The sequence below is a fragment of the Harpia harpyja genome, chromosome 21 (assembly GCF_026419915.1).
Source record: "Harpia harpyja isolate bHarHar1 chromosome 21, bHarHar1 primary haplotype, whole genome shotgun sequence".
Lineage (NCBI taxonomy): Eukaryota > Metazoa > Chordata > Aves > Accipitriformes > Accipitridae > Harpia > Harpia harpyja.
This window is the reverse complement of record NC_068960.1, coordinates 8,389,705-8,415,614: the sequence shown is the minus strand read 5'-3', so window position 1 is coordinate 8,415,614 and position 25,910 is coordinate 8,389,705. Positions and strand designations below refer to the sequence as shown.

General features: G+C 35.5%; 1 protein-coding gene and 1 long non-coding RNA gene across 4 annotated transcripts in view; one reads left to right on the top strand and one right to left on the bottom strand.

The window, feature by feature from the left end:
• BAIAP2L1 (BAR/IMD domain containing adaptor protein 2 like 1) overlaps window positions 1-25,910 on the bottom strand; it is a 44,226-nt gene that overhangs the window by 9,564 nt on the left and 8,752 nt on the right. The window contains exons 2-8 of the mRNA XM_052772664.1: window positions 24,936-25,011; window positions 21,136-21,222; window positions 3,080-3,141; window positions 2,909-2,980; window positions 2,442-2,579; window positions 909-1,061; window positions 300-467 (exon numbers count right to left, since the gene is read on the bottom strand). Of these exons, the coding sequence (XP_052628624.1) occupies window positions 300-467; window positions 909-1,061; window positions 2,442-2,579; window positions 2,909-2,980; window positions 3,080-3,141; window positions 21,136-21,222; window positions 24,936-25,011 (756 nt within the window). The remainder of the gene's footprint in view (window positions 1-299; window positions 468-908; window positions 1,062-2,441; window positions 2,580-2,908; window positions 2,981-3,079; window positions 3,142-21,135; window positions 21,223-24,935; window positions 25,012-25,910) is intronic.
• Window positions 398-25,751, top strand: LOC128134658 (uncharacterized). 3 transcript variants are annotated; one of them, XR_008232802.1, is made up of 5 exons: window positions 398-486; window positions 2,511-2,631; window positions 6,353-6,431; window positions 12,922-13,036; window positions 25,114-25,751. It is a non-coding gene; the product is annotated as an uncharacterized LOC128134658 (long non-coding RNA). The 3 variants fall into 3 exon arrangements; XR_008232800.1 differs by having other exon boundaries at window positions 12,894-13,036; XR_008232801.1 differs by lacking the exon at window positions 6,353-6,431 and having other exon boundaries at window positions 12,894-13,036.

The window sequence follows — 25,910 nt, the reverse complement described above, 5'->3', positions numbered from 1 at the left end:
CAAGAACATAGGAAATGGAGTGGTTAGAACAAAAGTAGTCCTGAGGCTGGGCTCTGCAGAAAAAGTCCTAGGCACCCAACTGACCCTTGTTTGGATATGTGCTTCTGCCTACTATACTGTGTATTTTTCCAGTAGCAGAGCTTCAGCTTAATGATTTTGCTTTCATAGCCAACCCCAGAATATTCCAACTGAGGTACATTATAGACTCGATCCCAACTGCTCAGGTACAAAAGAAGCTGGTGAAGGCCATCTACTCCCATTTAAGAGACAGAACCTTTAACCATCAAACAACAACATACCATGGTATTTCTCTCTATCATTGGTGAAGGCTGTGGAGTTCCTGATATTGGAGTGGAACCAGGTGTCCTTATTTCGTCTATCATCATTCTGACTTTTTCAGGCACTTTGGTGGCATCGCTACAGATTTCCTGCCACCCAGGCAGCTTGGATTTTAGGAAGTCCGCACACTGCATCCAAGTTTAAAAGGTACTTGTCAAAGATATGCTTTTTCATAAAATTGCACAGACATACTTGTTAATTTTCATTATACCAAAATAACACCAGCAAAATGGAAGTATTTTCAAAGATTTTTCTAAGTAATACCTCTTTGAAACAAACAGCATGTTGTAGAAAGAGACTGTCCTTTTTCAAGGTCAGATACTGAAAACACCTGATCAGTCCATACATGTTTTCCTTAGTATCTGATTTTTAAAAAAGTCACAGTAACCCTTTATTGTTGCTACAATACACTTAAGAGAATATTGCATTGTAAACATTTTCTATGAACTCATCACAACACTCGTCTGGCACTACAGTGTTCCTAAGTGCTATCTTAGCTATTTATGGCAGTCTGATCTATATGATTAGATTTCAGGAGTTTCATTTCTGTTTACACTCATGCCACTGACCTGAATGTGATAGAAGTGTATGTGCTGGGTAAAGCTGCAGTGCTTGTCAACCAGAAAACAGAATCTTCTTTTTTCTTCGAGGAGAGCTTCTCTGCAGCCTTCTGCAATAAATCTCTGAATATCACTCTGTCGAGAGCTCACCGTTTCCAAATACTAAGGAAAAAAAGAAAAAAAAAAATCACATACAGTCTCTGAGTTTTATTTGGTACTATATCCAATTACTGAAGCAAACTCTAAAAGCCTTAGAAAAAGCTTTTGGAAAGGCAGGTGGGGTAGGGTGGCTCTACTTCCAAGTCTTCTTCTTTTCATGCACACACCTAACTTCCCTCATCTCATCAGGTAAATGTATATTCTCATTACAGGCAATCAATAATCTATTTAGGGGGTGGGGGAAGTGAAGCAAAACAAGAAACAGTCTTTTAGCCTCTAAATAAAATGCTGCAGTAAATAAGAATATGACATCAAAGCAGCAACTACATTGAGCAATTTTAAGGCCACAGGTGTTCTAATTAGACTAATTACCTTCATCTGCTCCATAGCAGTTACATTTACTCTCACAAAGCTATGATGAATCTCTGCTTCATTTTAGAGAGGGGAAGGTGAGTTACTAGAAAGACTAAACTGTATTTATCTGAGGTTATGAGGATTTATGGCTAAACTGTGATTAAATGCTAATCCTTGAATTCTCAGTCCAAAACCTTAAAAAAAAAAAAACCTGTTATGAATGCAGGTTAAAAGATAGGTAGTAAGAAATAGGAGCTAGTATTATTTGTTTACTGTACCTTGTTATACACAAAGCTTTCTTTGAAAAGAAAATTAAAATAGAAAAATATAGAGAAAAAATACATAAACTAGCATGAAGTAAAAGTATTGTGCAAATAAAAATATCAATGGCAAGTATTTTCTGAGAGATCCATGACAACCTGAATATGACTTACTAATTTAAAATAGTGTCTCTTCATTGCCTTGCCATTTCTTATTTCGCCTTAAGATGGCAATGCTGTTTTAAGATCAGTAGGAAAGGTAATAAGTGGTAACAGAAGTTGGCGTTTGCCTACTTTGGGAAATTAATTTATAGCAAATCACTACTGAATTTGCATAGTATAGCTGACTCCCTGTGTAAACCTTTGCATAAAGGTGTAGTTACAGAGGTACTTTAAAAAATAAAATAAAAATTGAGTAGTCATCAAGGGATGAAACCTAGAAACTGAAGCAGAAGTCTCTGAATATGTACAGCAGAGCAGTCCAGAGCTTAATTTCAACTGGAACACATACTCTAGGAATGTCTTTAATATAAACCAGCTTTGAAGAACCAAAAATGCACGTTCTTTCAAATTGTAGAGTTTAACTACTGCCAAACAACTTACAGAGGAGTTATGTGTATTAACTAATAACATTGCATATACAAAAATTGTGGTAAGCTTCAGAAGTCAAGTTTTAAAACAGACTCAGAGGTGACCTGTAATAGCTTAACATTTTCTGTTGACCAGTTCTCATACAAAGAAAGAAACAAATAAGAGACAATACACTGACCTCCATTTCTTTATGTTCATATTTCATTACATTTCGTGCTCCTTGGCTTTTCCTTCTGATTTTTTTCAGCTCAGCCTGAGACTTCTCTAAAGAATCTAATTTGCTTCTGTGTTCAGTTTGGTACCTCTTTAAAGTTGCCTGCAATCAAAGCATTTAAAACATCTCATGATGCACTCAGCCATGTAACTGGGTAAGTGACTAAAAAGCATCACCATAATCTATGAGATATCACTAATACACATCAAATGAGTTCGGCAATTGCCTTTCTCAACTTTAGTTTAAAAATGCTATTAAGTCATGCATTGGTTCCCTTTTTAACTCAAGATAAGCATGACAATTTTTGCCATGTTCATGCATCTAAAGCTCAGTTCCAATGTATTAATTAACTGTTAGGGTACAATTTCTGAAAAATTCTTTGATTAGCAAGAGATAAATAAAATATGACTTTTAGAATTGAATATACTTACATTCATATATTTTACATCCAGGTCAGTTTTCTTCTCCAGTTCAGATATAATTTCTTTATGAAATTTTTTGAACTTTAAAAGAAAATGAATGAAGGGTTATTAAAAATTGGCAAAAGTAGTTTATAACTTCAAAAGTAAAATAAATTTTAAAAAATAAATTGTTTAACTTACACTCTCCTCTAGACTGTCATTAAGTTTCTTGTGCGTTCTTGAAATTTCTACCAGAACTTGGCCTGTTGATAAATATACAGCATGTATGTTGATAAACATTGTTTCTTTCATAGAATTCTGAAGTTGGTTAACTAAGAGCAGTAATAAAATGTATTTAATATATTTATTAACTGGAATATATTTAAGAGGTATAGGGAATTTCTTGCTCATCACAGCAGTTTAAATAAATAACTAGATCTGGCCACAGACAAACCAAGAAGCTTATAAGCGATAGAAGAATAATTAATCATGCATGATTATGCAAAAGGGACATGGAGTGCCAGACAAAATAAATACTTCCTTCTCTCCAGAATAGCTTATATTGATTTAGTAACAGCCTCTTTTCTTGCCAAGTTAAAGAATAGCACAGACGAACTAGAGATAGTTGTTGCTATCCAAATAGCTGCTATCCATTTTTCAGTCTGAAAATTAAACTTTAATGTTTATTAACTAACTGGACCTTCAGAATTAACAAAGTAACCTTTCACATTCATTCACAGCACACCTGCTGAAACAGATCCCATACATATGCTGATTAATTTCCCAGGCTGTTTTATCAGCGATTACAGCCTGACTGTATGGCATTAACTAACATCCAAGCAGCAGCAGATTTCTCAGCATCCTCCCAACAGATCCTAAATATGCCTATTATGCTCTGCTGTCTTCCAGCACAAAGTTACACAGTTTACTTTTAACCGTGAGCAGTTAAAAGCTGAACTGTTTCATTTTGCTTTAGGAGGATATGGAGGAAAAATACCTCAATCCTTTGGGTGTGGTTCTATGCGCAAAGCAATGTAAACCGTGCATGCTGCGGTCCTGCCCTGTATGCAGACAGCCACACCATCCTGCTCTGGATACAGATGGCCACATCATCCCCACTCCCTTCTTTGCGCTGGCACTGACACACTGAGTGTGTGCCAGTCTTGTCTGGGAGATTGCAACATACTGCTGGGAAGAGTAGTTGGAAGTATCCTGAAGTGCCCAGTTTGATTTCACCCAAATTAGACCTGTAGATAGTTACCAGGTCTCAACCAGGAGCCTTTACAAAAACCTGAAAGTGCCAGGACCACGATCTGATTCCTGAACTGTGTCGCATCTGAAAGTCTCGACTAGAGATGTGTTTTTACTGTCATTCCATTTCCATGGCAAGAACGGCAGGTTCAGTTCCACAGCTGGTTCACTGGCATGTCTCCTCCAGTGATCTATCTATTCCTCAATCAACCTTGAAGTATTTGCCATACGGGTGCTTGCAGTATTAAACCTGCAGTAGTGCTGTCCTAATGTACAGGCAGGCCTTACAGAGCTACACACAATTCTGTAATTCTGATTATGTATCACTGCCAGAGTCACTGCATGGGACTGCTCTGTATGTCCCCTCCTATTTGTTATCTTATGTTATTCTCAGTTTCCTTTTTTCAAAGGGAAAAATAAGGATGCATTAACTGTTCAACATGCTGCTTTACAAATCTTGTTTTCTACCATCCGTATTCTTTGAGAACCCCTCCTGAATTAGTCAGCAAAGACTTATCATCCTATAATGCATCAGATCCTTCAGGTGCACACAAAAAGCTCCCAAAGGGTGCAGATAATTAAAAAAAATTGTCTAAATAAAATGAATGACAGAACTTTTCATGAGAACCTTACCTTCTCCTTTCTCAGCATCTCCCCAGACATCAAAACCTGTCTCCCCATAGCGCATGGTAGTGATTTGGTAACCTTCCCATATAACATAGATGCATTCCCATAGTGCTTGCATATGTATTATCACCTTTCTCCCTTCTTATCTGTCATTCTCAAGTTACAACACCTCAAAATTTTAGTTTCTTTGAAATGAGAACCATACCTCCTGTCCTATAAACCAATATGACACAGCAGATCTTTAACTAAATAATATAAAAATGTGGGTCCGCAATATTGTTTACGGGGAAACATGAGGCAGGTCAGGAAGAAAAACGTGTGTGTCCTGACTTTTCAGGAATCCCTCTTCATGCCCCAATCCCCACCTCTACATCTCTTTGCGCAACAGACTACAGGAGACTTGGAAGAAGGAATCAGAATACAATGAGAACAGTCAACCCCTTGATTAGCAAGAAAAAGGAATTTGCAGGATGATATCAGGATGATAGATGGGAGACACAGAGGGATCTGTATTTTTATATAGAGTTTTTGTGAGTCCTTCTGTACAGCCTACAGAGTGCTATGCTTTTTTTGTTTGTATTTAAAGTTGCTGGTGACTACAGAAATATAAATACTATGAGAAGTGAGAAGTGCTATAGTAATTAGTTGCTCATATGCAATAGAAAAGTAAATACAATGTAGTTACATAAACACTTGAAGTAATGGACATGAGTAAGCCACCTTGTTATTTTAAGGCTGTAGAAGTGAATGCACTTCAGTCCATGGTGTTTCTGTTTCATTGAACTCAACTGAAAAGATAAATTTTAGACTGTAATGGACTTTTAAAATTAGAAAAATTTTGTAAATACTTATCTGCAACTTAAGGAGGAAAATAGTGTTAAAAGAAATCGGGGGGAAAAAAGTCAAAGAAATACAAATAAAACTACGAAGTTCATTTGGTTTTAAATATGCAGGCTAGAAAGCTATTTGAGAAGTTACAGAAATTCACAGTGAGTGTTGAGATGGCCCTCAAAATAATTGCCCTTACAGATTTTTGTTCTTTTTAAAGTGAACTTATTCTCCCTCTCTGTAGAAAATAAGTTCTGAGAATCTGCTGCCAAAGCAGCACACTTAGCTAATACTTGGCAATGCTAACGCAGCCAACCCTAGCGTTCCAAGTACTGACAGACGTCCAACAACGTCGGGTATTGACTCAGCTCTCGCATCGCTCTTTCACACTCCCTTCCTCTGGCCTGCCCTGCCACCACAGTGTAAACGCTCAATAAAACAACCCATTCACCTGGTGTGTCAAGAATGGAAAACCTGACGCTCGGAGGTTGTTATTTTTGTCTCAGCACTTGAACTGACTGCAGCCTTCAAGTCTTTCGGCTTTGAATGCTTGGTTAGAAACAGGTTTTTTCATCTTTATTACAAAGAATACTGCCAAAACATGTCCTGAAATGAAGAGAACTTAAAAAAACTACACTTCCTTCTAAATGGTTTGTGCTGGATTATTTTACAAGTTTATTTTAGAGTGTTCTAGTACTCTTTTAAATAGTATTTTTAGGTATCAGTGACTGTATCTCTAATTACATTTTCTTTTTCTCTCAACCAAAGACTCCCCACATGCTGTGCATCAGGCAGAAGCCATTTTATGCTGGAACCTCCTTACTGCCACTGGTAATCCACAGGCACTGTATGTACTGGCTCACCCATTTAATTTCCTCTTTCATGTTTTGAATCAACATTTTGAAAAGAACCCATAGTAAGCACACTCTGACCTATTAAGATTTAAATTATAGTTTAAATTACAGGTCAGATACTGCACTTCAAATAAATAGAGAACATTTTTACAGTGAACATATACCATGTTTTTTTATTGCCAGTTTAAGATAATGGGTTAGCCACATTTTGATGGCCCTCCCAAATAAGATTTATACAAGGAGACAAATATTTGTAGAAGACTAATTCAGGAAAGGCAACACAACCCCTAGCCTACATGTAACAGTGTCCAAGTGGAATGGAAACTGAACAACTTCAATATAATATTTTGATTTTAATTACAATGGTGAATTACAGAATAGCTCTAATAAAGACAATGGGTTACTCTGAATTAATAACAGCATAACCTAAGGCCAGGCTCTAATGTTCAGTACTTATTCATCTGGTAAAAAGGTACAGAAAACTACTTAAGGTGAAGACAAACATGTATTTCTCACATGAACTAAAAATATTTTGCTATATATTAAAGCTGCTCATGATCAGGTTTTATATATGAGAGCTCATAATACCAAGTAACTGAATATTAACCTTGTCATCATTTATTGGCAAACCCCAAACCTATCAAACATAATGACATGACTAAAGTGCACAATAAAAGACTACTTAAGTCCAATTTGTGGCAGACATACTGTACACTTGAACCAGTTTTAGGCATATTATGCAATGGATTAATAAACCAAAACCCCCGGTCTTGATGATAAACAGAACTATTAAAATACTTGCCTTTCAAAAGTACTTTTTTCTGCCTTCCATTCCCCCACACCCTGAACGTGAAATCTTTGTGACTAAAAGAGTAGAGGTATATTAAGTATTCCCACATTTGTTTTAGAAAACAAAAACATAGTTGTAAATGTTTATAGATACTTGTTCTGTTATTTTGCTATTACCATGTAAGTGCACTACAGGGAGGAGAAGAAACAATCTCTTTCAGATAGGGATTTTGGAGGAACATCTTAACTTAAAAACAAACCAAACATTTTTCTCATGTATGGTTCTTGAAACCATGCTGCGTAATACAGCTATAATCTGAAATATGACCATGAACAGTAATACCAAGTTCCATGGTAAATTTATTTTAGTTTCAAATAGGTTCAATGCACAGGTAGAAAGAACTTTTAAGCTGAAACTTCAGGAATTTGTGGAATATTTTTAGGCTTACCCAAGGCTGTTGGTTGTATCTATATTTTCTATTGAGAAAATAAGATGGACTAGAATTGCAGTAATGCTGTTGGTTTTGTTACCCCCGCAAAAGAAAAAAAAAAAATTACTAACCCCAAATGTGTACTAGTTATTTCTCCATACACAGCATCCCATAAGCAAGACGACATCCTTAAAAGACTGTCCTCACAGTAGATGAAAAACAAGGAAAACAATTTCTAACAGAAATACTAACTAACAGCATACAGACTAATAATTTCTAACAGAATACAAACTAAGGCCAGAATAGAGAACTGCAGCAGTTACACTTCAACCTCACTGTTTGCCCTGGGTGATTGTATTGGTTATTTATGTTTTTAGCTTATGTTGACTGTTCTTAGGAATAGAAGACTAGAAGAATTAGTTCAAGTTAAAAACAAACATGGAACTCAATCAATAGAGTTCTGTCACAGAAACAAATATTAACAGCTACCAGCAAAACCACTTAAACTTTTAAAATACTAAATAACTATATTAGAATCATAAAAGTATTAATTGCATCACCTTACTTGAAATATACTTCAATTTTGTTTTATTTAGAGGAGGCTGCTCTTGAAAAATTTCAAGTCTCTTAATAGAGAAACTTTCTTAGATGTCTGGGAACGGACAAAGTGCTTAATTATATCACTCATTTATCTCCTGTTGTCCTATTTTGCATTCAGGGCAGATCTAGTAACTTCATGCCTCAGAGATGAAACCACATAATTATTTACATTAAACAAGAGAATGAAAGGCTGAGTCAAGGCTACACATGGAGACAATATAGTTCAAGTGTACTATTAGATGCCATTTCTGTCAAGATGCTCTCTTTCTTCCAAGTTACCCTTTGCCCAGGAGAAAGACATTTATGACAAGGGAAAGTTAGAAACAGAGTCCTTTGAAGCCAGTAGCCCCTGAAAGGTAGTAAAGTAGACAGTTTCAAAGGAATGCAGTATAACAAATAAATATGATTGAACAAAACATCTGTTAAGCCTCAAATGCATTAAATTTATCATTCTGTCATAGGAAGGATTTATTGCAGAAGGTTTAATTGTGCAACAGATGCTTTAAAGAAGGCAAAAAGCGTTAATGGAATTTAATGTGAAAGAATAAAATCATAAAGAAGGACAAAGTAATGTAAAACTTCCCAAGCTCTAACTGTACTTTGCTTCTAATACAATTTGTCCAGAATGCTTTAAAAAGAACCCACAATTTGTAGAATTAATACTAATATGCACATAAATCAATAGGACTAGGTCAAGTCTGCCTTTCCTTACTGCATGAACGAACATGAAATAGGAAGCAAGGAGTAAATCTCTCTGTAGTTCATTTTATAAAATGGCATTGACACATGACCATTCAATGCCATTTTATGAAGGTGACTGTAGAAGGTGATGAGGATAACAAAAAAAAAAGAATAAACCTACAATAGAGAAAAGGGGAAGAGATTTCAGAGCATAATAAAGTATTTTAAGTCTACTATACATGCTAGATGTAGTACTCTAAAAGCAGCACCTCCAAATACATAGTTATGCTTTGCTAGAACAGCAAATAAATAAATAAAATTTGTAAATAAAAATAGAAGCAAAGAGAATTTCACATTCTAAATAGCATTCTCAGATCAATTTTTATTTTAAAATTTGCAGAGTTCTCACTAAGGCTGTGAACAACAGATATGTTTCTGCGATATAACAAGCAAATAATTAATTTAAAACAGATTAAACATGGGTTAAAGGAAATTAAAAAAACCTTCCATGACACAATGGCTGAAATCTCTGTATTCATGTACTAGTCCAGTAAAATAAAATCCAAGAGAGATATTATGAACCATGAGGAATAAAACTGAACATTATGATATTATTGGACATATAAAAATTAAAGTACTATACAGCTAAAGATACATAAAGATACAAAAATGTAGTCCTGTTAACAGCATGTGTTGTCAAAGGTGTTTACATTAGGCTCCCACACAAAATAAATTGCAACAATTATTCTTTTAACATACAAATAGTCTCATGCTTTCACCTTCCCCTTTAACTATGTAAGCATTTTATATGAAGTTGCTTTCAAAGCATCATTTCTCATCTAAAGTTAGCTCACAATATTTCAAATAATTATCTGAAACTGATTTAATGCTCAGAGTTAAGAAGTTTCAATTTCTCCATAGCTCAGTTTTATCACTATTTTTTCCACAAGTTCCATTCCTTCTAAATATTTAAAATCTTTTTAGATATTTTACAGTCTCATTGATACAGAAGAGATAAACAGTATTCCAAAGTTCGTAAGACCTTGGAAGATGCCTAAGTATTTTGCCTTCATGTCCAGACAAAACCAGTAAGCAATAAATAGGACTGTACAAGACAGTATTGCTAATTTTGTGAGTTGGGCACCTACGATGTTAGGTGGTGATGAACTCATAGTGCTCTACTTTCTCCTTCTCATAGGGCTTCACTGCCTGTGTTCCTCATATGGCTCCCTAGTGAAAAAAATATATTCTAGCCCATGCACAGTGTTTTTATGTATGTTTGACCACAGTCAAAACTTCACCTGCTTGAAGTTAAAAATCAAGCTGGGGCAGGGGGAGGAAAAAAAACCAACCCCCCCCCCCCAAAAAAAAAGCACTATGGCCTCTGTTTTTATCTAGTCAAATAATTTCTTTCCAGCTACATCATAGCCAACATACTTTAACAGGAGTCCACAGCTGTTTTAATCAGCAGAGACTACCTTCTAGGTACAACATACTTTCTTCTGTTGGAAGAAAAGGACCTTTTGCCATTTTACTTTTACAGCAAATGCTGCACACGAAGTTCTATGCTTCCCAAAATATTTGCTTTATTTTGATATGTACATAGTTATATGTACATGTATAACATACACATACAAATGCTGCCTATCTACATCTCACTGACAGCCTGTTCCCTGTGCACCAGGACCAAATGGCATCAGCAGAAAAAACCAGAAAATAAAAGGTGGCTAGTAGCAGGCTGCCACTCCTATTTTCTCTGGTCATCCTCTCTCCTAGTAAGCTTCTTAGACCCAGTCAGGAGCATACAGCCAATTGGATAAATTACAACAGCTCAACCGTGGCCACCATCTTCTCAAGGACTTCTGTCTTCTGGTCACAGACTTATGTTGTGGAACTGGCTGGAAAAATGCATTCAGGACCAGTTATAAGATGATGGCTGGGATTTTACCCCAAATTTATCTCTCTAAAGGGAAAAACAAAAGCCTAACCAGCAATTCTCAGCAGCTTAGCTGTATGTTATTTGGAATAAAATTTGCTAGAACACATACTTGGCAATACTCTCTTTAACACTTCCCCTGTCATTAGATTACACATTGCTCTCAGTGTGAGAAATATAATCAAAGAATCTTGCTATTCAAAAATCCTTTTCCCATTTCATAATTAGACAAACAGCAAAGGGCTAGATCACAGTTCACTTCTACTGTAGTAGCCTAGCATCTCTCATTTATGATACCATTTGCTTTTGTAGTTAAGGGTCAAAACTATGTAGTAATCTTTTCCCTGTCCTAAAACTTTGTTGATGATCATGTGAAAGAAAATAGTGTAAGACTGCATAATGAAGTACTTTCCCAATACAGAAGACAGAACTAAAATTACTTGAATTAAAATTATGATTTTTCTTTAAAATTTTGGAATATTTAAGTATTAAAAGATGCAAAGAACTCCTGAGCTCTTTATATCTCAGAAAGTCTATGACTGTTTATAAAAAAAAAAAAGCCATATTCAGTTAAACCCAAGGATCAACTTGCTTTTAAAATATACTTTACTTAGACTAAAATTAATGCCAAATTCTTTCAGCTTGACACAAGTGATTTTAAGAACTACTACAAAATTCATACAATGCACTACATGCTATGAAGTGGACAATGAACTGTTCATAAATTAGCTATTCCCACATAAGTCTTTACAAGACTGAATACTTAAGAGATTATCAAGACCATTACAATTCCCAGTTATTCTGAGTTTGTTCTTAGTGTGATACTCCTATTTTACAATTTTAAACAGAACAAAAATATTAGCTTACATTATATTTTAAAGAAGCTTACATTATATTTTAAAGAGAAATGTGACTTTATTACAGTTTTAGCAAAGTTAGTCGCTAGTCTAATTCCCCTTTCTCTCCCAAGCGGTTTTGATCTCCTAGTCAAAAAAATTCAGATTAGAATTTTTTTAAACCTATTATATCATTGAACAGATGTTAATTAACATGAAATATTCATCTTGTTTCAGATGATTGGTAAGCATAGTAACTAAATTTTAATGTTAAAAAAAGGCAAGGAAAAGCATATGCCACATAAATAATGCATGAAAAGGGCAAACTTGTTTTTCCACCTGTTACTCCATTACTAATATATATAAAGACTGCTGCAGGCATTTATTTTTTTTACCCAATTATATAAAACCACAATATATTAAGGTATGTATGTCAGAGACTGATCTTTCATAGGACTTTGAAAGCTGTATATACAATAGTTTGTCATACTTGAGCTGCAATAGTGTTAAACAAGTGACTTGTAATCCTTACACAAGACAGGTGCAAAGAAAGTAAGTTACAGTACAACCACAAGCCTGAACTTGCCTGTGTGAAGCCCTGCTGGTTTTGGGCAGATTAGTTAGGGACGATCATACAACAGAGCTAATCTCAGTTTTTCAGCAGGACTGGAACAAACAAAGCATGCTAAACAGCAAAAACTGAAGTTCCTTATGGGTTTCCAGTACTAGAGAGGATAAATATTTAAAGTTATCATTAAAAATGTTACATGAAATTCAGTAAAATGCAAGGAATCACTGCAATTTTTGTTACAGCACTTTGAAATGGCCACCGAGTTTCACAGTCGTAGCAGTGTTCCCCCCCCACAAAAAAACTTCACACCCAAATTGAGCCGAAAGTTTTGATACGAGTCTTCCTCAGAAGTCCAAGACAACTAGTTTTGGTTCCCCCCCATCTTAGGAACGTTAATGACATCTACAACTGATACTGTTTTTTTTTTTTGTTTAGAAATAATACATCAGGAAGAGCTGACTGTACATACAAAATATAGTTAGACCTTTGGTTAAAGGATTTACAAGCTAGTTATGTATATGATGTCATTTTCTTTGCAATGTTACCATTTACTTTCCGTTTTCCATCTATTTCTCTCAGAGAAGACAACTAAGTATATTTTCTCTACACAGGCTCTCAGGCTTATTTCTTTGCCAACAGACATATCTGGGGGTGGCGGTGAAGAAAAAACTATGATTGCTAAGCATCAGCTGAGAGAGAACGGCCTCCTGCCTGTTACACTAGCCCCAGCACCTTGCGATTGTACTATGTTTGGGTAAGTTGAAAGAACTACTGGGGAACACACACTTGCCGTGCACACAGAATGCCAGTTCTCTCACTTCCAAATGACTCTTTTCTAGACAGGCACTACCCACAATCTAGAAAACACTGCATGTACACCACAGGTGAAGTTCAGCGCATCCTTTCCAGGATTTCCACAGCAAGATGAAAGATTTCTTCGCTACCTATGAGACTCATGTGAAATTTAACTGTTTCGATATAGTCAGAAAATCTTTAAGGATGCCCTTCATAGTATTTTTGCTATTTTCTCAGGCCTTTGAGGCATAGCATGAAGATATTGAGTACACACTCACTGTAGGTGTTTTGAATATCTGATTTTTCCCTCAAGGGTGTGTAGTCACATGTATCATTATGGATGTTCTGTGCTAAACTCCAGAGTCATTGTACACAAGTAGGTGTGCTTACAGTAGCAGGTGCAAAGACACATGCACTGGTGTCATAGCTGTAACACTATAATGATGCATCACAAGGAACAGCACTGCCAGTGCCACCTGTGAATTTTTAAGTTAACCACCCTGAGAAATTCAGGGCTATATACTGTAAGAGTGTTATACCCATATCTTATCACTAAAATCAGGATATTCAGCTTCAGTTTACTGGTTGCTGTGAGGAAGAAAAAAAAAGAATAAATACTGAAATTGACTGAGAAATATGACCAATTATCTAGAATTTAATCTGCAAAAAATAACTGGAAAAATATCACTAAAGTCATATGAATATGTCTTTTCTTCCCCTGGTGCTACTGCAATTGTTCCCCAAAAGCCTCGTGTATTTTCATATCCTCTTCCTTGCTTCAGCCATTTCTAGAACCAGAAAATTTGCACCTTATCTGGAAGTCTTTGTAACAGAAGTTACAACAACATAATTGTATACAGAACAAGCTTTTTGTGGGTAGTCCTATAAAAACAAGCTGCAGTGTCCCGTTTTTAAGCATTTACATTCTTTGTGTTTAATAGCAAACCCACCTCTTGTTCACTCCATTTCTTGGTAGAATCAAGCAGGAAAAGATTATAGAACTTAAAAACAACCACCACCAAAAGATCTTAAGCTAACGACTGTTTGTTCAGCTTCATTGTGTGATGCCACCTAATCACTCATTGTCCAGGACATGTTTTGCAGCAGCCTTCTTCACTGATTATTTATTGCTTTGTGATTTTTGTTTGTTTGTTAAATATGGTTCTGGATATCAACATGGTAACAGGTTTCTCTTGCCTTTCTTTTTGGTTTATTAATAGCACAGTGGCAAGTATTCTCCACCGTTCATGAATATTGACTTGCAGGAGCTTTTTGCCAGGCCATTAGCAGGGCACATGCTTATGAATATCTGAATAGTTAAATTGATTTACAAATCAGTGAATATATATAGCTTCCAATAGCTCTGCAATAGATGGTCAGGCAAATTATTAGATGTGGAATTAAGTTTTTTGTATTTAAGAATCTAAGACTTAAGTTTTTCTTTCTAGAAAAGAAGTATCTAGAAAGGCTGGCTCATCTCCTTCCATCTTTCTTATAGGTGATTGGAGGTCTATATAGCACAAGCCCAGGGTGTTATTGTAAAATTAGAAGATACAAACCCTCACCCCTGAAAAAACACATGACTACTTAGTGTTTCCTTTTCAAGATAGCTCTCTGTGCACTCTCCTTTTATAAGAAAAGAATGGAGTGGCTTCTTCCAATGCAATTTCATTATAAATATAGTAGAAGAGTGTTTTATTAATGCTCCATAGGAAAAGCTGGCCGGATACGCTAACTACTTAAACTGCAGCCTCTAAGCTAGTTTCCCAGAAGTTTCCACCAGATGAGGTGCTAAAGGGGTTCTGTAGTTGCTGGCACAGTTCACTTGCCTTTCTCTCCAACATAATCTATTCCAAAAGCACAACATTTATACTATAGAAGAGACAACACTGACGCAGTAAGTAAAATGGGACAGGATGACAGAGCTTTTTAGTTTAAATTAGCCAATGAAGGGAAGGGTGCTACGTGTCATCTTTCTAAGACAAGTGAAATAGGAGTGATTCCAGCTGAAAGGGTCAATTTATATGCTAACATAAGCCAACAACTCTGCCCCCCCCCCGCCCCCTTTTAATTGAAGTGCAACTAGCTACATTTTTCCTAAACGATGGAATTTTCTCTTTTTCTGCTTGGCTTTCTCAACAGTGAGAGTGACACTTAAGTGCTGCATCACAGAAGTAGCAACAGAGAGCTATAGCTTTGAAAAGTACCTGCTCAAGTGGCAATTTTGCTTATTAATCCGGAAGGAAACAGACAGTTTTGAATGACAAATATGTGCAAGACAGTGTTTTAAAAAGACAGTATTGCCTTACATTACAGTCTGATTAGACTTTTTTCAGCAAGGAGATATGTTCTTTTTTGCAAAATAAGGATTTTTCCAATTCAGTTCCAAAAATTTTTCTATATGAGTTGGCCACAAAGCTCACAGTTTCTGATACAGAAAATCCCTCATTTCCGCAAATAGAAATGAGGAAAGAGAGAAAAGTCCACAGGGTTTCTCTTAGTTGCAAATGTAAAATGAAGTGGTTATCACTAAAAAAAAAAAATCAGATAGAACTTTCTATAGATTGAACGTCACACTACTAATTAGTATTAAATTTACATTATTATCAAATTGTTAGTCTGCTTTAAAAAAAGCTAGAAAACAGTTACCAAAGGCTGTCTGTGATTCTGTTAGATGCTACTCAAGAGCTCTAACTTACTAGCTTACTCATCCAGATTCATAAGAAATGGTAACTATTGGATAAATTGCAGGCCTATTCACTAATCATTAGCTTATTGTCTTAACTGACCAATGGTTTATCAACCTTGACTCTCAAACCAATATGCAGTTACCCCAGTAACTATAGGCATTTGGCTAACTGCAGAGAAGTATAAGGGCTCTCAAAAAAAAAAAAAAAAAAAAAAAGGAAATGTGCACATAGAGAACTGCTGCCCCCAGTTATCCATATCATAGTATTACTGTGATTACTATAATACCATATGTATTACTATATCATTTCACAATTGAAATTTTGTATTTGACAAAGCATGACAAAGTTGTGGAGACCTTTAAAATTACACCACTTTATGAGCAAACCTCCATTTTGTGAATACGTTCAAATACCGTCTTTTAGACCCAAAGCACAGTCCTCTCTCTTGTTCAGGGCTCATCCTCTGTCAGGCAAGAATTCCAATTACTACGCACACCATTAGGAGTTTTCGGGTTTTGTCTCCCCACTTCTCCCTATCTTGTGACTACCACAACAGAGCAATCTTTTAGTCCAATATTTGCTTCTCTAGATTACCCATAGTGGTTTTTAACCAGAATATTTCTCCTGAGAAGAACTCAATTTCTTCCAGATTCTTACATTTCAGACTGTAGATGAGCATAAGCTTTTGCATACCTGTTTCCAGATAAGTTTTAACAGAATGAGACTATGAAAAAAAAGCCTATAACAGAGTAATCTTTAAATAATCAGTCTTGGTTAGATTAGGGAAGAGACTTTGTCTCCTCTGTTTTCCTTTTAACATGCAGAACTTCTGCAACTTAGTTCAATTGGTCAAGACCACGCCATGTAATATTTTTCTTACAATTTGGCTTTTTATATTTTGACAAGCAATGAATAATTTACATTTATTAGTTCTTGAGCAGTAAGCTCTAGGTACAGACCCATAATTTAATTGTGGGCGACTGCTATAGATACAGTTGCCACACAACAAACAAATTGGGACTTTACACCCACAATACAATAAGTAAGTTGTAGCTACAATAACTGACAGGTGCTAAAGAGGATAGTTGGGAAGACATGAGAAGTAGTATTCAGTGAGCGAGCAGGAAATAACTTCCCGATTCCTTGAGCAAGTGAAGGCTACAAAGACAGCCTGTGTTACTAGGAGAGAGTTTTAAAATTATAAGCATTAAAAATTATTAAAACAAAGCCTCATAAACTCATATTTTGGGCAAGACAAAAAAAGATTAGCAACACATCACGAAAGTTACTATTTTAACACTGTATCAGTGCTATAGTATCTATATTAAATTATTTTTAGTGCATTATTGAAACCCCAAATTTTATTGTGATGTGGTATGCTGAAATTTGAATAGTTTGAAATCTTAACATTTTTAAACGTGCAGTTTCTTGTTTCCTATCTTTTCTACCTAGTGGGATTTCCAAAAGGTGCCTAGAAAAGAAAGGTATGCAAATTCCATATTGCAGAATAACCCGAACTACATAAATTCAGGTTATGTTCCTAAATACTCGTGTAGCCAAGTCTGAGGGACTACAAGCTTAGAAATTTAGGGAAGTAAAAAATTAGAAAGAATGTTGACCTACATCAACTTATCCCTTATTCATAAGGATTGTATTATGAATGCAGTATATTCTTCTACTTCCTCAACTTACTCATATTAAGTTATTCTGTATTAAAGTAATACAGAGAGCTTCAGCCAGACTTGAAAGATACAGATATGTAGTACAAAAGCTCTGAATCAGCTGGAATATCCAATTTTCCATTTCATTCTCTTGTTTCCCTCTTCTGCTCCAATCTCATTTGATAGAAGAAAGCATTTTCTGACATTTTTACTTGATTTTTTGCCCCACTACTTCTCCGACCTCTATGCATTTTACCCTCTACTTAAATTTTTTTTTTCCCTATTTCTTTTCCATTTCTGTTTCTACCCTGCTGTGGGGTTGGTATCCATTTTGCTGTCGTATTACAGGAAGACCATGTTCTCTGTCTCCTTATGAGAAGGAAGGATTGACTGTGTTTTTGATACAAATCTTTACATCAGACTTGGCAGTAAATATGCTCTACGTCACCCAGCAGGTTTGGGTTTGAACTGTAAAATGACTCAGTGCAATATTCAAGTAAAGATTCTCCATGAATTCTAAAGAATATTGCATTTTAGCCATCTGAGCCTTGTAGTCCTTCCATAATTATGTACAAGAAGTTTAATGCAACATGACTGAATTTAGAGTAATACATTATTTTTCATCTGCCACTACTAATGGTGAAGTTGCTACAGGAAGCACCTGAAACCTTGGTTCCTGCCTCATTCCCCTGTTCATTATTCAGAAAACTGATTTTAATATGAACTGTGCCTGCAAAAGTTACAGCTTGATATGTAACTATCGGAGAAAGGGGAGAAGGGAGGAATCTCGTTCTAACACCTTCTTTTACAGCCAAGAAGTACCTAAAGGCTGATGGGTGAAACACAAAGCTAATGGAGGAGGCATGTACATTTAAGTCAAATCAAACATAATTAATTGGCAGATATGCTTTCCCTTCATTTCTGCTGTAGATGATACAATGAGGTAAAAAAACAGCACCGGGGATTTCTGACTCTCATGAAGTCTTGCTGTCTATGGATGGCTTATGAGCCAACTGTCCTGACTGTGGTTAAATTGGTAAGCCATGGAGGGGAGGGGCTTGTTTGTTTTTAAACAGATCAGTTTCAAGATTAGCTTAAATATTTACTTTGGATGTTTCAATTTTTTATTACTCAAATAAACACATTTACATTTTCTTGTTGTCCAAAGACCTGAACACTAGAGATCCAGACCACTGTAGTACCTCAAGTTGTGCTCTTAATATTAAGGCATTCCAAAACCATTTAGAACTTGGCCATTGTTGGTTTATGTAGTTTATTGTGAAGAGTCAGAATAACATCTTAAGTATTAAAAAAATGTAATGATCTACTACTGACATCTGTGGGAATGTTGCTATTTATTTCAGTTAATACAGGATACAGGAAGAGGCCTTATAATATAATTTTAAGCAAGAGAAAAGTAAAAAGTTACAGAAATATTCCAGATAACACGCACACATAAAATTCTGGAACTCACTCCTCTCTGCTTCTTTGCCAGTCACCTTTAGACTGTTGCTCTTATAAAACAAGCTAGTATGTCAGCTTACTTGATGCTCAGGAGAATACATTCCAGAAAAGCAGTTCACAAGCATATCACAAAACTTAACTGGTGACTACTGACCTCCTTCTTGGCAAAGATTACAGAAGTATTATGCATGATAGAGCTGTTAGTGGTGAATAATATGTCTTTTGGCAAGTCTAAAGGAACTCACAGAAGAGACAGTTCCACAGTGGGCTGCACCTATGGTAACTCCACTAAGGTTAATAGGGTCCACAAACAAGCAAAATCACAGCAAAATTTGATCTAGTCTTACACATCTGATACTGCTCAACATGCTTCTTAGTATTTTAAAAATACTAAAAGGTGCAGTATTTATCTTTTTTCTCCCTTTTTAAGCAAAGATACTTTTAGAGGCATCTGGGGTGTATCATATTACTTTGCTGAATAGTTCAGTATTGTAGCCCAGCTTCAGAACTATTAAGACTTTTTCAAGAAAATGCAAATGATCTCTCTCAGACTCCTAACCACATTATCCTGCCTTTTCCAATGTTCATTGACTTTCCTTATGTCTACATTAAGTATCTATCAGAGTATGCTGGAAGAAATCCAGAGTTGCTGTTTTCCTTAAGAAGAAAAGATTTTTCTACAGTAACGATTTAAGTAGAAGATGAACAGAAAGCAGTGTTAGAAGCCTGACCGTGAAGGCGGCCATGTTTTCTCAATACAGTATATCTAGAAAAAAGTTTATAATTGCAGGGAAGAATTTATAGTTAAACAAAATTATATTTTCAATCACAATTCTGTACTGTCCCCAATAATAGGAAAAAACAGTTATTTTCAGAATTCAGCTCAAGACTACCCAATGACAATATTTGCAAACAAGCGGACAATATCCCACAGTCATACAAAGTTCAATAGATTACTTCCATGCATTTGACCAACTGCTTGATTGCAAAAATTGCAATTATGCATTTGTTGATATTTTTATAAGACTCTGTATGGTTATTACTTTCAACTTTCTCATACTTTTGTTCTATAGTTTGAAACCAGCAACTCTGCTTTCTGTAAACAACCTGCAAAGCAAATACAGAAAGCGACTACATTAGGACTGTTTGCTCTGTACTGTTTGCTGTTCTGCCGCTCCCAACTTTCAACAGAGAATGTTAACACTCACACAAAAGTGGTTTCAGAACAAATCAAAAATGTATGCAGGCACATAGAAAACAGTGGCCACCATTCAAGAAGAATATTTCCCCTCAATTCTGCTTCAGTAGAATCATTAAAAACACATTTACTAAAACCATCCTTTTTAATCAGCTGAATTAACGTACTATTGTGAGTTATAGGAGCAGATGCATGTTACACCACTGAAAGAGTTCTACATTGCCCATAATCAAAAGTTCAGAGACAAGACACTTTATCAAGTTATTTTTGTCAAAAAGCAAATAAAGGCTTTAAACAAAGGTTTCCTCTTTACAGTATAGTTCCTGCTTCTTTGTTTTGTAGTGATATTGGAATCTTTTGTCAGAAATATTACAAATACTTTGATGACAACTTCACTTTTGTAGATTGAGCAGTATCATTTCAATGCCAGCCAAAGGAGTACAAAATGAAGTGCTGATGACAATCTTTCAAAAATTCACAAATTATTTTCAGAAAAGTACAGAACTAGGATTACTTTTACATTAATGTAAATGTACTACATCTTTGACTCTACAATTTCTCTTTCAAAAGCTCAACTGGAAAATAATGCATCTGCGAACTTTTAGTGATATACTTTATCAAAAATACTGAAGTAGAACTAAACTCTTCACAATGGAACTCATCCAGAATATTGTTTTAGTTTAGAACTGCTGTCATACGCTAGGACTCCTCATACCAATATTCTGTTGCAGAAATATTTCAACATTCATCTCTGTACTAAAAAATCAAGCGACACATTTTTCCATATTTATTTATCATAGAATTATGTGATCTTAAAAAAAAATACATGCTTTTGGATGCATAGGCAGAAATATATTCACAAAAGTGTCTTGAGAAATAATAGACCTTAAAGGAATCTAATTCCTTCCACTTATGTGTTATTTAAGAGTAAAATGCACTTTTTCCGATCCTTCTCTACTTCACATTAGTTCTGTGAACTGCCAGCAGGAAAACAAAAATAAAGTTTATATTTTGAAGTAATTGTTAAAAGTGAGATTTCACTTACCTAGTTCTTTAGAAACTGGAGAATCAGCTGATATATCCCCAATCTTTGCAAGGCTATCATAATATGCTCTTCCAGCCACTACCATAGCTGGGGGGGGAATGGGGGGGGGAGAGAAAAAAAGTTGTTAAAAAAAAAAAGTATTTTCCATTTTCATTAATCTATGATCCTATGAAATCCTGTAATCTAGGGCACATAGTAAGGAAGAAGGGGTATATGGCAATAAGGAAATCCTGCTATCAGAGAAAGTTACACAAGTCCCTGTGCTACCTGCTGATTTGTGAAACCAGGTAACGAAGATAGAACAGCAGAATATATTACTGAAGTTTCAGCCTGTTATTCAGTTCCAACTTTCATGCATATCCAGGAGCAATGAGTGTCCAGTGGGTAGGTTTAGCCATAAGCCATTGGTCAGAACATAACAAAATTCCTTGGTACAGATAAAACTGTTGGAAAAATGCAAAATACAATCCCAAAGTTACTCGAAATGCCAAGGTCTCTGCCCTGTATTGGCCAGCCAGACCACTGATCTGAGAAATGGCTACTGGCCATGAGACAATGGACCTACAATTGCAACAAGGAGACATGGAGCCCTTCAAAAGCAAATCATCATTTACTGTTTAAGTTGGCTGAAAGAGTATCTCACTTCAAAAAAAGCTATGATGAAATACAGTTCGCCAGGTGGGATATATTTAAAAGAAAAGTGAAATGTGAAAGGCTCGATACATCTGATACAACCACTCCTAAAAATTACCATTATGGATAACACTGTACTGTCATCATATACTGCAATTACAAATATGATTTCTTTTCAAAACAATACATTGAAATCTGAGGATCCTACATACAAACACCAACTTTTCCCCTTTAAGGAAATTTTAGGCCTTAAATGCTAAAACTTCAAGAATCAAGTCTCTGAAAGATGATGTTCAGGTTATGGAGATAACCCATTTGGCATGCTTTTCTCAATTTTCAACATCTCATCAATGTTCCTGAGATTATTATAAATTATTGTTCAACAACTTAGTGAGCTTAAATGTTGGAAGATCTCTGGTTTCTTAGACACACATGGAAAATTAGCATTGATATGTACAATTTCTGCACAGAGTTATTTTGACACTCCAGGAAAATGCCTACTTTTATCTTCGTCACTGAACTCAGGATGGCAGAGAAATCCGTATTCCAAGTACTTTAAGCAATAAAAATCTCAGGCAACAGGCACATATACAGTTTAGGAAGAAACCTGAAGGTTTAATATTCCAAACCAAAAAAGACAGACCCTAGTTAACACTTGGTTGCTTATCTCGCCCCCCCCCCCCCGCAGGACAGTTCCCCCCCTTTTATTGTTTATAGTTCAAATCCAGTTTTACAGGAACCAATAAGCTCTTAATATATATCACTGAGGTGCCAGTTATTCTCAGTTAATCATTTCCTGGTTATAGCCGATTTAAACAGCAAAGCCAGTTTTGCTAGAACGAACGCAGAAACATCAAGATTCAAACTGCAGGGAGACCAGCAGTGAGAAACATTTGATGTATGTAGTAGATCTACAGTGGTTGCCTTGTATCCTCACAGTATCTAGAACTGATCTGCACACCACAAAAAAAAAAAAAAAAACCCACCCAAACAAACTAGCAAGCTTTTATTGAAAGGCAGTGAAAAATACTTACTGAAGTAAGTTTTCATAATTTTTTATATTAGTACATTTTTAACCTAAAGTGGAAGCCAAGCAGACTCTCACTGTTGACTTTAGAATACTTTTTTCTGAGAGGAATATAATTGGCAATTGCCAATTATAGTATTTTAGGTCTGTATTTTACAGTTTTTACTAGCAAAGGTGACTTCTTTGGTTACCTAACAGTGTATTCACTGAGAAGCCTGAAACTCTTCCAAATGAAACAAAGATTCTTTTTGAGGCTCTGTTGCATTACACAAGAGTAATTTCTGTCTAAGCAGCACCTCATAGGTGCTCTATAGTCAAACTTTCTGCACAGAAGAATTATACTGGTGCTACTGATGGAACAGTATGCCACCCATACACAAAGATCTTATGCCATTCCAACTCTTCCTATCTAATGTTTTCTCAAGATACCCCCAAGTCAATCTTTTATCCTAATACAGGCATTAAAAAAAAAGGAAGAAAATATGCAATTTCTTCTGTGCTAACCAAGCTAAAATCAAGAACTCCACTTGTATAGTCTCTTCACCAGTACTATGGCTAGTAAACTGCTTCTGCAGAAAAGGAGTTTTGACCTTTTATCCTCAAAATGTATAACAATACATTATAAAACTTACAGGAACTTCTGATAGTTTATGTTTTTTTTCAGTCTACTCTGACTTGTTTGGAAAGCTGCAAAGTATTTGTTTAGCAACAGAGTATTTACTCCTTGTTACACATCTATTTATACCACTCAGAATTTATGGAGAAAAGATTAACAATTTATGAGAGTCCAAAGATGACTTTAAAGTAGTTTCTCAACAGTTGTTGCAACGTTGTAAACATTTATTCATTTCAAATTAAGCGTTCATACTAGATATGCTTTATCAGCCAGTCTTAAAAGGCAAACTTGCTTGAATACAATGCCTATCAGCCTCTCTGGCGCTGCTGCGCTGTTATATTGTGAATTACTGATGACAAATCGAATTAAAAGAGAAGAGGCACAATGTAACGTATCAACAGTAAAGTATGTGAAAAGCAGAACTCTCAGAAACTGGTATAAAAATCTTTCAACCAAACATGAAAACACTTGTTATTACTTCTGTTACTACCTATAATCCCTTAGGTTAGGTATTAGGTAACCACAACGCTAATCCATCAGGTTAGGCATTACTGCAAGTAAGTCAACAATTCCCTGTGTTCATCTCCAGCAGGGTTTGGTTTTATCTTTTTCTCCAGCCTGGTCTAAAATTTGCATGAAGAGAGATTTCAATGTCTATTTGGCTATGCACTACTTCTGCAATATCACATTTCTCAGAGTACTAGATTACAGGTAGGAGAAAGACATGCCATAGACTTGAACAAAGCGAAATTAGAGAGATTTTACATTGCTTTAATATGGTATCAAGCAGCTCAACAGGTCTGCATAGGTGAAACGGAGCAAGCTCTAACAGGTCCGACAACATAAGCTTTGGGAATCTAGAGCCCAGTCTTGGAAACCCATTCTTAGATAGGTAGTTCCTGTGAAGTCAATAATGGAAGTAAACCACCACATTATAAAAAGTTTGAGAGACTGGGTCTTTAGATTCAAATTTATTTATTCCAATTTTGACTCCATTAAAAAGATACCATCAGGTTTAGTATGGACAAGAAACAAAAATAATAATCCACTCCTGCAACTCGTATTCATTCAAGTTGTTCTGTCCACAGGGTTACTTAGGTAGTGATGTGTACAGGTGAGCAGGAACAGATCTAAGAATGTGAAATATCTTTGGAAGATATTTCCGGGGGGGAAAAAAAAAAAAAAAAAAAGAGAACATCTAATTTGCAAAACTTTGGGGTTTTTTTCCATTTATATTATTATTCTGATGTGGGTTATTAGACTTTATGTTCAATTTATTTTGCAGTAGCTCTGTGCCTAAGTGTTTGGGATGCAACTTCTGCAGGACAGTTTAAAAAAAAAAAAAGGGTGGGGGAGAAGGTACATATGTTTGGGTGTTTGCATTTTTTTGTTAGGGTTTTTTTTCCTAATTAGACACACCTGAAGTTCAACTTGGAAATTAAGCTTATACACAACCCTCATATCCAGTATGTATATATATTAAAATTAAACATTCTTTCTAAAGTTTGCATCTAGAAGACTTACCATTAACAGCTTTTTCATAATTCTTCCCCAGATTTATTAAATTCCTCAGTCCTGGATTGAACTGTTCCATAACATTCTAGTGAACAGAAAACAAAATTTGTGTTATAGCCAAGGCAATTCAACAGTGGATGAAAGTATTTATCTCGGTGTTACTTAGATCTAGTTTTATGTTTCATAGGTACAGCATACATCTGAAAAGTCTGTGGATGGATGAAAAATAGAAGACTTGGAAGAGGAGAGAAAAGGATGGAAGGGAGAAGAAACTGAGCACTTAAGATCAACAAACTGGAAAAAAAAAAAGGTAAACTATTTCAATAAGGGTAAAAAGGAATCTGGCTGTTTATAATACAAGAAGATGTCAAGTATGTGATCAAAGCTTGCACAGATCCTTCTTTTATGGTAGGTGATGGTGAAATAAGAATAAAAGAAAAACATTTATCCACTACTTGTTTCATAAGGTCAGACAATAACAAGAACTTTCTGACAATGGTTCAAGATTTGAGTTCTTCCCTGCCCTGCCCCTCGCTGAAAAAAAAAAATAAAAAAAAAAATGCTGGGAAAAGGAAAACAAGAAAAGAAATTCACCAGATATCTGATTAGGGGAAGACTAAGCACTTCATTAATCTTTTCTAAGTTACAGATAGCATTTAGGGAAATCAGTTACGGTTTTTTTTGTTGGGCTTTTGTTTGTTTGTTTGAAAATGCTGCCTTTTGTTGTGCAAAGTCATAGTTCTTTCAGAAAGAAAATGAAAATGATGACCTTATTTAAATAGAAGCAGTTAAAAAAAAAAAAAATCTACTGCAGCTGCTTTGGCCGTTAAATACAATTATTGGCTGAAACAACCAGAATCTGAAATCCAGCAGCTCCAAGCATGACTACTCTCATACCTAGCAAATTCTATAAACTGATGAAGTGGTAGAAATTGTGACTGGCAGTTTCACAGTGCAAGAAAATAGCTACACCATTAAACAGAA